The sequence below is a fragment of the Strongylocentrotus purpuratus genome, unplaced genomic scaffold, assembly GCF_000002235.5.
Source record: "Strongylocentrotus purpuratus isolate Spur 01 unplaced genomic scaffold, Spur_5.0 spur5_scaffold_9, whole genome shotgun sequence".
Lineage (NCBI taxonomy): Eukaryota > Metazoa > Echinodermata > Echinoidea > Camarodonta > Strongylocentrotidae > Strongylocentrotus > Strongylocentrotus purpuratus.
In genome coordinates this window covers 14014220-14030226 of record NW_022145615.1, presented here as the reverse complement: position 1 = coordinate 14030226, position 16007 = coordinate 14014220, and the positions used below count along the sequence as shown (strand labels likewise).

At 41.4% G+C, this 16007-nt stretch overlaps 1 protein-coding gene across 1 annotated transcript in view; it reads left to right on the top strand.

Annotated features, from left to right (window-relative positions):
* Window positions 1-16007, top strand: part of LOC105444550 (leucine-rich repeat serine/threonine-protein kinase 1-like) — a 25827-nt gene extending 9820 nt beyond the window's left edge. Inside the window, exons 6-14 of the mRNA XM_011678906.2 lie at window positions 2076-2244; window positions 3624-3894; window positions 4495-4722; window positions 5174-5406; window positions 5625-6616; window positions 7389-7724; window positions 12611-12781; window positions 13876-13986; window positions 14697-16007. Of these exons, the coding sequence (XP_011677208.2) occupies window positions 2076-2244; window positions 3624-3894; window positions 4495-4722; window positions 5174-5406; window positions 5625-6616; window positions 7389-7724; window positions 12611-12781; window positions 13876-13986; window positions 14697-16007 (3822 nt within the window). The remainder of the gene's footprint in view (window positions 1-2075; window positions 2245-3623; window positions 3895-4494; window positions 4723-5173; window positions 5407-5624; window positions 6617-7388; window positions 7725-12610; window positions 12782-13875; window positions 13987-14696) is intronic.

Here is a 16007-nt window from a genome sequence, read left to right as displayed (position 1 = left end):
TTATTGATAAGCCTGTATGTCAGGGTCTGCAGAACGGCCGGGCTCGGGGGCTCGAGCCCCCCTCACTTTATGAAAAAGTTTTTTAAAGAGAAAAAGAAAAAATAAGTGACCTGCCAATGTCGCAAAATATGCTCATGACCGTAATTAAATGCCTAAAATTCCAGAGCTTATGGGGGCTCACCCCTGAACCCCACCAAGGGCCCTTTGGTCGCTCCCCTTATCATCTGACCATTATTAAATACCTAAAACCCCCGGGTTTCCGGGGGCTCTGCCCTTCGGACCCCACCAAGGGCCCGCTAAGGTGGTCCCCTGTATGCTCATCTGACCGTTATTAAATACCTAAAAAAAACCTGAACTTCTGGGGGCTCTGCCCCCTGGACCCCACCAATGGCTCTAAGGCGGAGCACTGGATGCTCATCTGACCGTTATTAAATACTTAAAAAACCAGAGCTTCCGGGGGCTCTGCCCCCGGACCCGCCAAGGGCCCGCTAAGGCGGTCCCCTGTATGCTTATCTGACCGTTATTAAATACCTAAAAACCCCTGAGCTTCCGGGGGCTCTGCCCCCTGGACCCCACCAAGGGCCCTAAGGCGGGGCCCTGGATGCTCATCTGACCGTTATTAAATACCTAAAAAACCCTCAGCTTCCGGGGGCTCTGCTCCCTGGACCCCACCAAGGGCCCTAAGGCGGGGCCCTGGATGCTCATGTGACCGTTATTAAATACCTAAAAAACCCTCAGCTTCCGGGGGCTCTGCCCCCTGGACCCCACCAAGGGCCCTAAGGCGGGGCCCTGGATGCTCATCTGACCGTTATTAAATACCTAAAAACCCCTCAGCTTCCGGGGGCTCTGCCCCCTGGACCCCACCAAGGGCCCTAAGGCGGGGCCCTGGATGCTCATCTGACCGTTATTAAATACCTAAAAACCCCTCAGCTTCCGGGGCTCTGCCCCCTGGACCCCACCAAGGGCCCTAAGGCGGGGCCCTGGATGCTCATCTGACCGTTATTAAATACCTAAAAAAAAAAACGAGCCCACGGGGGCTCTGTTCCATGGAATCTCCGCCAATCGGTGGTAAATGTTATGCAGATTTTTCTTCTGCCCCCCTTCTAAACGTATTTCCTCGTTACGTCACTGCCCCTGGAAGGTGAGCCCCTTAGAATGTTTGCCCCCCCCCCCAATCCCAAACTGCTTCCGGCGCGCCTGGACGTGGATCCTTGTTATTTGATAAATCACCCTCATCTCAAAGTCTGCACATTAATTCTAGGTCTACATCTGACTGATCTATGCGGTTTAAATTCCGCGGCAGCCATTTTCGCGATTAAAAGTAAAACGATAAATCTCAATGGTTACGATCACAAAACGTGATTGCCAGTGACCGGTCATTACCATAGGATAATGACCGGTATTTATCCAAATTTCGCGTTAGGTTATAAAAATGCATGGTCACATGTATGCTTTCAACCAATCATTTGATTAGGATCTACGTCATCATTTTATTACATTGATTATCCATTCGATCTTCAACACAGATTAAGCACTCATATCCGAAATCTTATAGATGCTGTGCATTCCAATCAAAAGCATTGTGTGACATGGCCAACAAAAATCTGTCTACCACCTAAGATAGATTAAACCAGTCAATACATAATGTGTGGATTATGCCTTTGTAAATATTTTGATAGAGATGGATGGAAAGGTTGCTGCTAGCTAGATCGGGACCCCACTGTCCACTACGTACATACATTCGGTACATTTAAGATTTATAGGCATTTAGTAGTATGTGAACATAGACTGCCATATGGTTATGATGTGTTACACAAAGAAAGCAATACAAAAAACAATGTACTGATACAAATTTTATGATTAAACAGAAAAAACTTGCTTGTGAACCAACATCTTCATTTGTTTTAATGCATTAGTTTGAAAGCAATTGATTGAATGCAATGACAAAATTGGATTACTCTATGGCTATTGACCGCTTTGAAGGTATTATAGCAAGACTTTTGTTGCTGTTGAAGTTGGATTCTTCTGCATGAAAGTGTGTTATATGAATAGAACTGAATGTTATTACTGCCCAGGTTCCCCAGCCATACTTCAATCTTAAGAAGCGTATATCGCAGGAGGTTGAAGTGCGTCAGAAAGCCGATCCTCCTATTCTACCAATCATGACCAAAACTGAGCTAGCTGATGATATAGTAAAGCTCATACCTGATAGTGGACTGCGTACACCCATTGAATTACAGGAAGGTAACTCAATATTACTTTCATGTTACAACTTTTAGAAGATTTGCGGGATCTGTGTTTCCACATTTGATTGTAAAAAAATGTTTAATGGAAGTGGATTCTTTAAGGAATGTTTTCTGACAACTTATTCAAAGATGAAGGTGGGTAGATCTCTCTTCGTCATTTAATTTTGAAAATCTATCATCGTGCTGGATTCTCTAAAGTGTGTTTTCAGTTCATTTATCATGATTTTAGCCCCATGAAGTGCTACTCACATGCAGGAATGTACAAGTATGCCTTCTCATATTGTATAATGTACTTCTTCTCTTGTGTATTGATTGGTAGCCTATGCAAATGGGAGTGTTTCAAAAAGACAATACTTGAAATACGGTAAGCCGTCCATTCCGCTGGTAGCTCTAACGATTAGTCTATCTGGGGACGGGCAAATGGAGGTAACATTTGTTGATAGTTCATTGTTGATTTGGACTTATACTATATGATAGGCAGTTTATGCCCCTAAAAAGTCATGAACAAGAGGTAAAATTATGATTATTTTTTCTCTTGAATAATAAACTGTCAAAAAAATTAATTGTCTAGATCCCCATAGAGACCACGCAATGCCAGGAACGGTGAGAGCGACAGGAGTATAAACGGTCTTCCATATTTCAAGTCCAACTTAAGATGAAATTTGTCTTTGTGAAACACTCCAAGGTGTAGTTGGGGTCCAAACATCTGCATTTCTATTAAAGTAATCATTGTAGCGGGTTTGACTCTTCTGAATGGGTTTAATACAAGTCAATCTAGAACTGTAACAGGCTGTCCATCCATTGTAAGCAGCTAGGTTAACTCTTTATCAGCATTGGTTGACCAATGGAACACACACTGGACAGCCACAGTTGACATTTTGCACACATACGGATTATTTATAATACATGTATACTCCAAACAATATACATTTGCAGCAGTACTGGATTCCCATCCATGCCAAATATAATGTTATCTTTCTGTGGAGGTTGCCTTTGTATGTATAATATGACTGCGCATGCTGGGTGCAAGGGTGTGACTGTGCATGTGTACCGAGGACACTCGAAAGAACTGAACCTACACTTTGACAACCACTTGAAAAACAAGGACGTCCTCGGTTTGAGAACACAGTAAATTGTTAAAAAGTGGAGGCCCTTTCTGGTTAGTTTATTTGGGTCCTCGTTATGCAGTCGATTTCCATATCGACCTCGGGATGTAATATTCCTACATACATGTATCCTTGAACATGTAAAACATGTTGATGTGTACATACCAGTCCTAAATATACACCAAAACATGTAAATGTGTATGTATGTGTCTTCCAAAATTGCTTATTATTCAACTGACATAAATACATACTTCTTTTATTTGTCCATCAGCAATCCTTTTCCTGCATGAGATCGGGAGCATTGTTCACTTCACTGACCACCTGAACGGTTTGAATGACCTCTACTTCATTGATCCAGTATGGCTAGCTTGTACGTTACAGAGGGTGACTGCGCTACCCATAGGGAGTCTTAAAGGAGGCAAGGTCCATGTAGAGACCCTTAGAGAGCTGAGTAAGAAGAGTTTCATTGAAGAGGATAAGTTTGAGCAGTATCTTCAACTCTTAGCTCGCTTTGAGATTGTGGTTCCAATCTCACATCACTGGTAAGACATAGTAAGCTTTTGAACAGGAATCTGACCTCTCAAGTATAGTGTATATATGAATAGTAAACTTTCCAGTACTGAGTTCAATTAGCTCTTCGATAGTAACCGGAGCATAATATATTTTCTGGTCAACTATTGATTAACTTTTTATATTATCTGAAAACAGGCCTTTTCATGTTCAATATATATTTACCATCCACTGCAAGTACTGATTTACTTGTTAAAATTACAATATATTCTAACTTTCATCATCCTGGTTTTAAGGAAGTAAGAAAATAAACGTAAGAATAGTTTTACTATTTGTCTGCGTTAAAAAAAAAAGAGTTTAAAGCTCATTCAGATATATAACCGGCACAGACAAAAAAAAGTGTGAAGCGTATATCACTTTATGATTTACTGCTCCATATCTGAAAAAGTCTTCAGCTAAAATTGGAAAAATTGAATTACACAATTGATACAAGATTCAAATTTCACAATGGAATAGCTACAAATAGATGACTGATACAGCATAGAGCCATGAGAAAGTGACTAAAAAAACCTAAAATGATATATGTATGCATGGAAGCCATTCACAGTTGTATTGTTATCATAAACATCAAGGTATTTGGTACCTGCCCGCCTTCCTCGTGACAACCCTGGTGTGATGCTGTCACCGCACAACACAGGCGATGCACCATTCCACTATCTGAGAAGGGTTTACAAGATGCCCTATCTCCCTCCAGGATTCTGGATCAGACTGGTGTCACGTCTTATTGCTGATCTTCAGATGCGTGATACGAAGAAGATTAGTTCAGCAGGAAATGAGAGAAATCTCGGCTCTTCAAAGAGGTTAGAATCGTCTCATAATAATAAACAATGGGAATTGATCCATGATTAAAATGAGATTCATTTTATTACTGGGGTAAAGTGATTCAAGTGACTATATGTCATGATCCGACTGTTAAGAATAAGTTTATATGTCAAGTTGACCTTCTCTCCTCATATCACAGCTACTATAGAATTCTGATTAATGCAAAGTTGTGTTTGGGTAGTTAGGGTATTTCTGCTTGAACTCACTTTAAAAAAAATCGATATAATTTGTCATATTTTTAACTTATCAACAACATTTTCGCCCAATGCAAATTGTTTTTAGAAACATTAAATTTCATTTCAACAATGTAGCAATGAAAGAGAAATATTATTGTTACCGATTACAAGAACAATATGTGATCAATTTAGCCCTATAAATAAATCCTATTTTAAAAGGGTTAACAGATGATGACATTTTTCGATTTCAAAGGAAGAGCAGCATCTCGGAGGCCATCAGCTTCCACCAGACAGAGTCTATCTACTGGAGGGAAGGAATCTTCTTCAGGCACAATACTGGACAGATCCTGGTGCGCTCAATGGTCTTTCCTTCTACTGACAAGTCTCCAGGAGTGGACATCCTCATCAGCTGCCAAGAGGGCCACTTCTCTGCCATGGGATGCGTGGTGGACCAGATAGAGGGTCTTATCAAGGACTGGTATCCAGGTGAGTCATAGATGGGGTGTGTCGTAGACTAGATTGGTGTCTAGGTTGGTGATAGACGGAGTAAGTGGGACAAGATAAATAACGGGGTAAAACTATGACAACGTTACAATCATATATAAACATACATTAACATAATGATGGCTAATTTACTATGATATAAAACAATATGTATGGTCAATTTCATGCATCAGTTGACAGCAGCTTTTTCTTTTCCCTAGGTTTGTGTACTTCAATCCATGAAAGCATTCAGCCCAAGATCCAGAGACTGGTCCCTTGCCCAATCTGTGTGATTCATGGACCTGATGATTTTGAACCTGTGACAGAGGATCTACCTCATTGCTACACAGTGGAGGAACTGGCACAGAAATGTGTCCGTGGTGAGACTCACATTACTGCATGTGCCAACTCTAAGGAGAAGCCCATCCCAATTTCCGTTCTTATACCTGACATGTTCATGAAAGACCTCAGCATCAGGCATCTCAAGCAGGAAGAATTCACGCTGCTCATGGTGTCGGGAAAATCTCTAGGACATGGTGGCTTTGGCGAAGTATTCAGGGCAAAGTTCCGTGGAGAGACTGTAGCAGCCAAGACCATGCTTCCATCCCGACTCTTAAAGAATCGGATGTTCTCTTCTGCTAGTGAAGGGTATGCATCATGCGCATCTACATCTTCCTCTACGTCGAACATGACGGGAGAATCCACTTCAACGGAGAATGACTCTTTAGAGGCAGCCATGTTGATGGAGAGTTTCCATAAGCTGAGAAACGAGGTTGCAATCATGGCTAAACTCGATCATCCATACATCGTCAATCTTGTCGGTGTGTCCATCAGACACATCTGCTTTGCAATGGACTACGCACCTCTTGGTGATCTCCGAAGCTACCTGTTTGCTGAGCACCAGTCTGCAAGGCCACACTTTGTGAAGAGGAACATTGTACTAGAATCTGTTCTAAGTAGAATGCTGACATACAAGATCAGCCAACAGGTTGCATCAGCCGTAGAGTTCCTGCACAGCAAAAACATCATCTATTGCGATCTGAAGACAGACAATATCTTACTCTTCTCATCTGATGTCAATGAAGATGTGAATATCAAGCTAATAGACTATGGTATATCTAAGAAATATGACTTGATGGGTGCGATGGGAATGGCAGGTACACCAGGGTTCTGTGCACCAGAGATCCTACAAGGCAAGACGTTTGATGAGAAGGTAAGTACTAGAATCACATATCATTATCAGTATATGGTAAATGCACATAGATTTCTTTGTACCAGCTGTTAATTCATAATTGTTATGATGTACCAATCTTGATACCACAATCCAATTTTTTTAGTATTGAATGTTAGCAATTCAGCTCAAATTAAATCTCAATCACATTTCAAGTGATTCTGATCATATGGACTTTTTTGTTATAGCTAATTTATTCTTTTAAACCGGGACTGCACTATGTGTAGCTACTGGCACCCTCTATATAGCCAACAATGCATAAGAGGTACCCGTTGGTCCCCCATGGTCCCCTTTTTCTTCTGTTATTAAATTGAGAGCTGATTTGATGAGATATAATCACCTTACAGTAACCATGCAGTGCTGTCTAATCCCTCCTGGCCAAACTAGTGCATGCATATAGGCTTTAAAACATCTGAAGTTTGAAAAACCTTTGATACGGCGATGTTTACTATTTTGTAATATTTGCTTTAACTTTTTATCAGATTAGCTGAGTTGTAAAATTATTACAATTTTGTCATTACTGGGAAGAAGTTAATAATTTTTTATTTTTTATTGGTTAAACCCTTTTTTTGGTTTGATGTTTTTGGTTTTGAATATGTACACTGTAGCTTCCACTCATTGGAAATCCAAAAGTTAAGAAATTAAATTTACTCATTTTTATGGCACCGTCACATAAGAGTCAGTTTTAAGGAAGATCATGCATGATTAAAAAAAAAATTGAGCTAATTTTTTGATGTTGATGTTATTTGACCAGGTGGATTGGTTTTCTTACGGGATGTTTCTTTATCATCTGATGACCGGCTTGGTTCCATACTATGATCAACACAGTCGCATTGAGATTGAGCTGGCCGTCAACGAGGGCCGCAAACCAACCTTCAACTTCCATGAGTATACGATGCTCCCTAGACAAGTCTTCCCTGCCTTGGGTGCATTGATGGAATCCTGCTGGCAGGATAAACCTAAAGAGAGACCCCATGGTAATACCATTCTCCAGCTCTTATCAGAACCAAGCTTCTTGTGTCTCAGAAGAGTGGTGGAGGTAGAAGAAGAAGTGGTTTCTCTGGCATTCAGTCAAGGGTCACAGGATGAGGTAAGAACTTTAGACTAGCCATAATTAATTACACATCAATTAGCTCAAGATGTGATAACAACATATAACATAGCAGAGAGGGAGAATTTCCAAGATCCGTTTTCTAGATAGAATCATTGTCAAACGTTGTTCTTATAAACTATCCTATCGATATGCACCACCAGTAACCAATGAGTCAGAAATAATCAGGGTTTGTTCATTTGAAAATGCCCAGAATTTCAGCTGATCTTAAATTCTCTCTACATCTATGTGAAAGCTGTATCCGAGAGTGTAAATATGTGAACATAATGGTGTGATTGTCTGATTGACAACATTGCACCACATATATGTTGTTAAACTATTCCAGTGTGAATGTGATATATTCCCCCCCCCCCCAATCTTTGGATTGATAGGCCATACAAGCATTTCTTCTACCAGATACCAATTGTAGACCGACTATTAGAAACTTGATGTTTCTTGATTTATCTTTCAAAACGTTAACACCCCCTTGATACCCCCTTTAATGGCCCGGTCACACTATGACGTTTTAGAGAAACTTATAGCTAGCGTATACAAACAAATCATGAAATAATGTCAACGCGTCGGCATACGCCCTCCAAAACATCGAAAATTCTGCAGCATGAATAATTTGGGCGTATGCATAACGTATTGAACGTATACATATCGTATGTCTAACCTAGTATTAGTAACCTATCATTACTTATGACAGCGTATGACAGCGAATCACAGCGTATGGCCAGCGTATGTCCAGCGTTCTCGACCTATGCCTTACGTATGAGTAGCTTATGAGAAAACTATGCGTAGCGCACTCGGCGTGTTGCCGAAGATCACGTGATGTTCATACGGCGCTGATCTCTACAGAACCGCGTTCATTACATGCATTTTGAAAAACGCCTATACTACGCCAGTTGTACGCTGGAAACACGTTTAATAACTTACTCCGTCGTCAGACATAGTACGTCGAACACGTCTGCATACGTCAATATGCGTTGCAGATACGTCAGATATAGGTTAGCTATAATGTATACCTTCATGCCAACTTATGTCGACGTATGATTTATCTACCTCTAACGTATTTAACGGGTTTCTAGCTTATGTGTAGCGTATGCCTAACGTATGCCTAACCTATGAAGAGGACGTCGGCATACACCCAAAATTTTTGAGCATGCACTAAAACTTATTTCGGCCTCTGCGTACAACAACGTATGACAGCTTATACCATCGTGCTTTTAACGTATACAACTTACACCAAACCTACCCCTAACTTATGTCAACGTGCACTAGCGTGTTAGTGAACTTTACATACGTCGGCATACGTTACTGCTATACGTTATAGTGAGACCGGGCCATTACGGAGCAAACCCTTAAAATGGGTATCTCACTGAGCGGCGAATGCTTCCGAACGTTGCGAATGTTGGCAGCCCGCCCCCCCCCCCCCCCACTCCGAGAACGGATGGACCCCATGCGTGTTATCAAAATGTCCTTTTCGTAACAAAAGAAAAAGGTCGACCCGTATTGACTTTACACCCCGGACTTTTGCTGAAAGGGGGGGGGGTGCTGAAAAAGGCTCGTATAACAAAAGAAAAAGGTCGACCCGTATTGACTTTACACACCGGACTTTTGCTGAACGGGGGGGGGGGGGTGCTTGGAACACGCATATGCGTACCTTAAATAACACTGAGTAGGGGGGGGGAGGCCGAGGTTGGCAGTTGGTGACTATTGGTTGCCACTATTTGTGAATGTTTGGAACCTTTTACGAACCCTAGAGGAACCCCACATTCGCTACATTCACAAGCATTCGCCGCTTATCTCACTGAGCGGCGAATGCTTGCGAACGTAGCGAATTTGGGGTTTCGCCAGGGTTTGTAAAAGGTTTCAAAAGGTTGCAAGAAAGTTCGCAAACAGTTTTCTTTGTCGCAAACCCTTTATCTTGTATTTGTCCGCAAACAGTTGCAGGCGTTTGCAAAACAGCCGTTAGCCGTTAATGCAAACGGTTGTAAGACGGCGTCGCTCTTTGTTATCGTCAGTTCTCTTTGTTTCCCCAATGCTAGCGACCACGTTACCATATGGTTCCTTTATAAAATCGGCCCATTGAGTACCAGGAGTTAGGGAAAGGTCTCAAACGTTGACACTGTCGCTAACATTTGCTTACAGTCGCTAATAGTCGCCAACTGCTTTTCGCAAACACTTTTACGAACATTCGCTCAAATATTGCTAATCGTCGCTAAATGTTGCAAAGGCGAACCCTGATTTTCACCAACATTCGTCAGAAATCCTAATTCGCAACGTTCCTGTAAGCATTCGCCGCTCAGAGAGATACCCCTTAACAGAAAAACATGCCACCGTGACAGCATCGAGGGCGATTGACGCTACGAAACTCCCGACATTCTTCGACCAGTCACTGCAGGGTCTAGTGGTTCATACCCGTCCTGGCCTGTCCTCGCCGCGACGCGCCGGTGTGGAACTTACACCAGCTTCCCGAGAAGATGCCGATATTAATTTGCAAGAGCTACCGCGGTACTTACCCACCTTTGCAAGCAGCCTTCATGATGATGAATCTTAATACCGATTCAGTCGTCGCCCAGGTTAACAAGGACCGCGGTATTCGATCAGGACTTCCGTCGACAGTGCCAAGTATGCTAGAAAGTAAACAACAATAACAACAAAAAAAAACGACAGGAGCGGAATAACTACAATGACTTGCAGAGGTACACATGGAAACTGAAAACCACCTGGTGGAAGAAAACAGCAGAGGACATGCGGCGCTCCGTGGCAAACAAATTACATGAAGTCCTTCTACACTGGACTAAAGGAAGTCTGGGGCCCCCAGTCAAGACATACAATAGTTCATTTCAAGTCCTTGGATGGTAACACAACCTTTTCACAGCAGCATTTCGAGACACTACTCAAAAACCAGGAGATACCCCCCCCTGTGGCGTGTAATAGGATTAACCAGCGACCTGTAGCTATATCGTTACTGCACTAGATGATATTCCAACAAGAGAAGATCTACACCTAGCAGTTACATCCTTGGCTGATGACAAGTCCCCGGAGTAGGATACCGAGTAAGATATGTAAACACGGAGGAGCCACACTAACTAAAATATTACTTCTGCCAATACAAGTATTGGCAGAAGGCTCTGTAACTCAAGAATGGAAAGACGCTAATATTGTCACCATCTTCAAAAAATGATATACAACTCAGTGAGGAAACTACAGAGGAATATGGCTATTGTCGATAGAAGGAAAGCTTTTACCATAACCCTAACCCTAACACGGATCCTTTTTAACTTACTTAATGCACACATAACACCAGATATAGTGCCAGAGACACAATTCGGATTCCAAAACAACTGGAGTACAGTAGACATGATCTTCTGCCTCAGAAAATTATAGAAAAGTGTATCGAGCCCAACCGATCTTTATTATGTGATCTTTGTAGATTTCACCAAAGCATTTGACATTGTTGGTAGGACAGGTCTATGGCAACTACTCCGGAAGTATGGATGCCATGAGAATTTCACCGGAATGATAGAGTCACTACACACGGGTATGATGGCTTAAATCAAAGAAGCAGGCGAAAAGTCGGATAGCTTCCCTGTATAAAGTAACAATGTAAAAGAAGGATGTGTGTTGGCCTCTAAGCTATTCTCCATCTTCCTATTGGCGATTCTGGATGAGGCATTTGTGGACTTTGAGGAGGGTGTATACATACAATCACTTCAAGACGCTGACCTTAATGTCGCACACTTCTAAGCTATGACGAAGTCTCCACATATTCACGTGAGGGAACTCCTCTTTGGAGATGTCAGGTAGTGCTCTCGTTGCCCATACACCAGAGCAGATATCAACATGTCATAGATACACACAAATAAAATAAAAAACATGTCATAGATATATTTTTCAACAGCATCAAAGAAGTTCAGTCTACAAATAATAAAGACGGAAGTACTGTTCCAATCAGGTACATACTACCAAGAGGAGGTCCTCGTGGATGGGAAAGCCCTAAACCAGTTAGATGGCTTCACCTGCCTTGGCAGCACTATATGTAAAGGCGGACGCATCGACTCTGAGCTGATGAAACGAATGTCAAAAGCCAGCAGTGCATTTGGCAGACTACGAACCAGGCTATGGAATAATCGTCATGTCTCTATACAAGAGCTAAGTGTAAGATCTACAGGACTATCGTTCTATCCACTCTCTTATACGGTGCGGAAAGCTGGACCCTCTACAAAAGTCCAATAAACAAACTTCACGCATTCATGATGAGAAAACTCCGAGCAATGATGAGAATCACATGGAAGCACTATGTGACCAACAAAGAGATACTAGAGCTGCCACCCTAACATCTATATATGGAGGACCTGCATATCCGGAAGAACATACGATGGACAGGCCATGTCGTCAGGATGCCCTCTGAGAGTTTACCAAAGCAAATACTATTCTCGCAACTTCCCGCAGGCGAAAGAGGGATTGATCGACCACGGCTTTGGTACAAGGACACGGTCAAGCCGAACCTTAAGCGGAAACAAATTGACATCCAGACTTCGACAACTGCTGCAGGCCATCTAGCTGTATGGAAACTGGTGTAATATTCTATTTCCAATGCATTTCATTGGATTTGAATTATTATGTTTTAACTCTGCTGTTGTTTTCTTTGCCTATGTGACATAAGTGCAATTTTGCACAAAACGGTAGACCCCAAGTGATGGAATGATTGCTTTGTGCATCACTACCTAATTTCAGTCTTGATGAACTGAATGACAATCCCCCTTATAACAATGTTATAGATTAATCTTGCATTAGACAATTTGGCTCAGGGAGATTATTTGTGTGGCATATAAAGATTATATGAATTCATCTCTCCTATATGTTTTCTTTGACAGGATAAGGTTGTTCATCTGATAGTTGAATCAGGCCGAGGCACATCAGTGAGGTCATTCCAAGTCGATGAAGATGGTTGTTATAAATCTAGTCTTCTGAATGAACTCCAATGCCCCATGATCAGAACTGCCATAGCTACACCTTGTGGAACTAAAATTGTAGTTGGGACAGGGGTATGTAGCTTTATATTCTATTTGATGATATCATGTCATGTTTTCAGTATAAACCTAGCATTTGCTTATGCAGCACTTGCTCCAGCTTTTACGTCATCAAAGGTATATGGTTATATCTAGGGTTGTACTTTGATTTCTAAATTGTGTTTTGAGTTAGGGTTATAGGTTTAGGTTTAGTGTGGGTCCGGGGTTGAAGTTAAGAATCAGTTTAGTGTAGGAAATGGATAGGGAGCAATTGTCATAAAAATCCATGATTTCGTCCGTAATTTGTACAAGCTAGAATATTTGCAAGGTGACTAGCTATAGAGAGAGATCTAATATATCCTGTGCAGTGACAAAGACATTTTGAAATGCCCACCCTTTCCCCTTATAATGGAAGAGTGGGTATGTTTAGACAAAGAAAATTTGTCATCTTGAAATTAATACGATTAAAACGACAATACATGTAATCGAAATATTGTTTGTACGGAAATGAACCAAAAAGAGGGGAACATAAGTTTGAAAAATTCATTTGGGATTAATTTCTGTTGTCTCCTACATGTAAGTGCCTTCTCCCTCAGGGCAATACTCAAAATACATTACAGGTTGCATATTATTATAAGTCCTCAAAAGAGAAAAGACACTTCTGAATCATACATTTTGAAAAAATTACATTTTAGTCATTTTGTGTGTTGGAGCAATTAGAAAAGTTGTCGGGTGATGATTCAGCCAGTTTGATGTTCCACATTTGCAACTCTCAACAAAATTAGTAACTTTCTTACTTTTTGTCACATTTTGTTCAGACTTTGACCAGTCTTTCGTAGAGCAGTTTACTACTAATACATGTGCATTACTTTGTGTCCATTTTTGTTTAAATTACGAAACAAGATTCCTGGTTTCAAATAGATGTGCTTGTTCAAAAACATGTTTGCAAACATATTCCACGTACATGTATGAGATATATATAACCGTGTCAGGCATGAACCAGCCAGGGAAATCACTGTTAGGTTTAGGTGCTGATGCTGTTATAGTTGTGGAAAATTTTGATATTACTATTGTTGTATGTGTCAATATCTTGACTGAGATTAAAGTTGAGCTATGATTGTTGTTTGTAGGGTGACTGTGTTCAATTGTATCATCTCCCGTCGTCACATTCTTCTCATGCAAGTCTTCTGGTAGAAGCTAGAGTGGCTGGTCAACCTACCTCACTCCACTATATCCAGAAGGTAAGTCGGTTGGTTTTACCTGACTGCTAAGAAAACATGTGTATGCTTGTAAGTAAGCAACCAGGGCCCAGGGGAGTGACAGCTTTGTGTCCTCTGCGAGGGACTTGGTAATAAATGAAGATTAATGCACATCTTTTATCCGGACAGTTAATTTGAAAAAGTAATTTGAAACAATTCATATAATTTAATATTTCTTAAAACTTTAAGACTTATGTAAGACATTTTGGTAAAGTATAGGATTGGTTGGTGCTTTTTGATGCATTATTTTAATTAAAGTCCAGAGGCAAAAGGGACAGCGTTATTTTTGTTTAGAGCCGAATACAACCTCCCCCTCTCCCCGTCATACAACCTAACTCTCAGTGTTTTAGAAGCTGCTGTGTATCTTTATGTTACAACAAACCTTGAGGTATTACTATTTTACCTCATCAAATATATTTAACCTGATCCTCTTGTGTAAGCAAACTTGCAATTCATCCACCAAATTAAAATTCCGAGTAATCATGTTTCAGTTTTTCACATGTGTATATGTACAATCAGTTGGATTTTTGATTTCTGATTCTATTATTAGCGCGATTCTTTTAATTTAACAAAAATATATTTTAGGAGCTTCTTGTTGACCATGAAAAAAAAAAGATATTCCCATCTTTAGAAAATATATTTAAACCATGAGAAACATGAATTTCCTTTCTTTTCTTTTTTTAAATATGCAGCCAAGTGGACAAGAACATTCTTTGCTGTTTGTTGGTCAAGCCAATGGGGTCTTGACCGTCCTAAGTCATGAAACGGAAGATAGTGGTCATCACATCACAGATGATCTAAAACTGGTTACCAGGATGCAACTTAGTAAGCACAATCTACCTTGTAGCAGCATTGTGGCTGTATCCAGGAAGAAGAATGGTGACTCTATGGCTGAGCAAAGAAGACGATATGAAGAAGTGGTCTATAATGGAGCCAATGGCGTATGGAACAGATCAGCAAAGAGCAATGGTACACGAGAAGAACGAAGAGATGAAACTACTGCCAGGAAAATGAGAGGAGGAAGGAACAGTCTTGAACCAAGAGAACGGACAGGAGGCAGTAGAGATGAAGCAGATGGAACAGAAGTCTGGGTTGGTTGTGGAAACAAGTTGAGAATCATCTTGTTGGATGACATCACTCTGGAGCCAGATGGGATTCAGGTGGCTGCTGGCATGGAAGGAATAATTGAAGGCATTGTGCAAAGTCAAGGTAGCGTGTGGTGTTTTACATCAAGTGCACTCTATGTCTATCAGTACAGTACTGAGACCAGGTCGTGTCTGGCTATCCTGGACTGCAGGGAGAGCATCCTTGTCCCAGGATCTTTCCTTCCTCTGTACCAGGAGAAGAGACAGGAACTCGTGAGGAGCTGGGAGGAGAAGAGAGAGAAGGAGCAAGAGCTTGCTAGTGCTACAGCTGTATGTGAAACAAATAGCAATGAAGAGGATAGGCACGTATCAAGTCAAGATGCTCTGCTTCAAGGAGATCTGCCCATAGTTGTTGATCAATCCAGAGCTGCTAACAAAGCAGCACTGCAACATGGGGCCAACACTCGAAGGCTAGGTGGACAACGGCGCAGCGGTCAACGAGTGATAAGCATACACAACATACTGGCATCTCAGAGTCAGTCATCCATCAAAGTCAGCGCTCTCCTTGTGATGGATCATGTCTTATGGATTGGTAGATCCAATGGTCATATTGTGCTCGTCAACATTCGAGATAATGTAGGGTCTCATGAGGAAAGGATGGCTGCCCAAGTAGGTGAAGTAGTGACTGTACTGAATGTTGATGCTGTAGTCAAAGGTGACAATAGGAGGGTTGTAGAGCTACATCGTACAGGCTCTAACAGGGTAGTTTCTTGCCATGACAACAAGAAGTCAGACAACAGTGTCAGTCAAATCAAGAAGATGTGTGTATGGGAGGACTGGGGACAGGTCCAAGTTGAACAGTTTCAAACCATCAATAATCAATGTAGGACGAGAATAAGGGAATCCACAGATCTATGA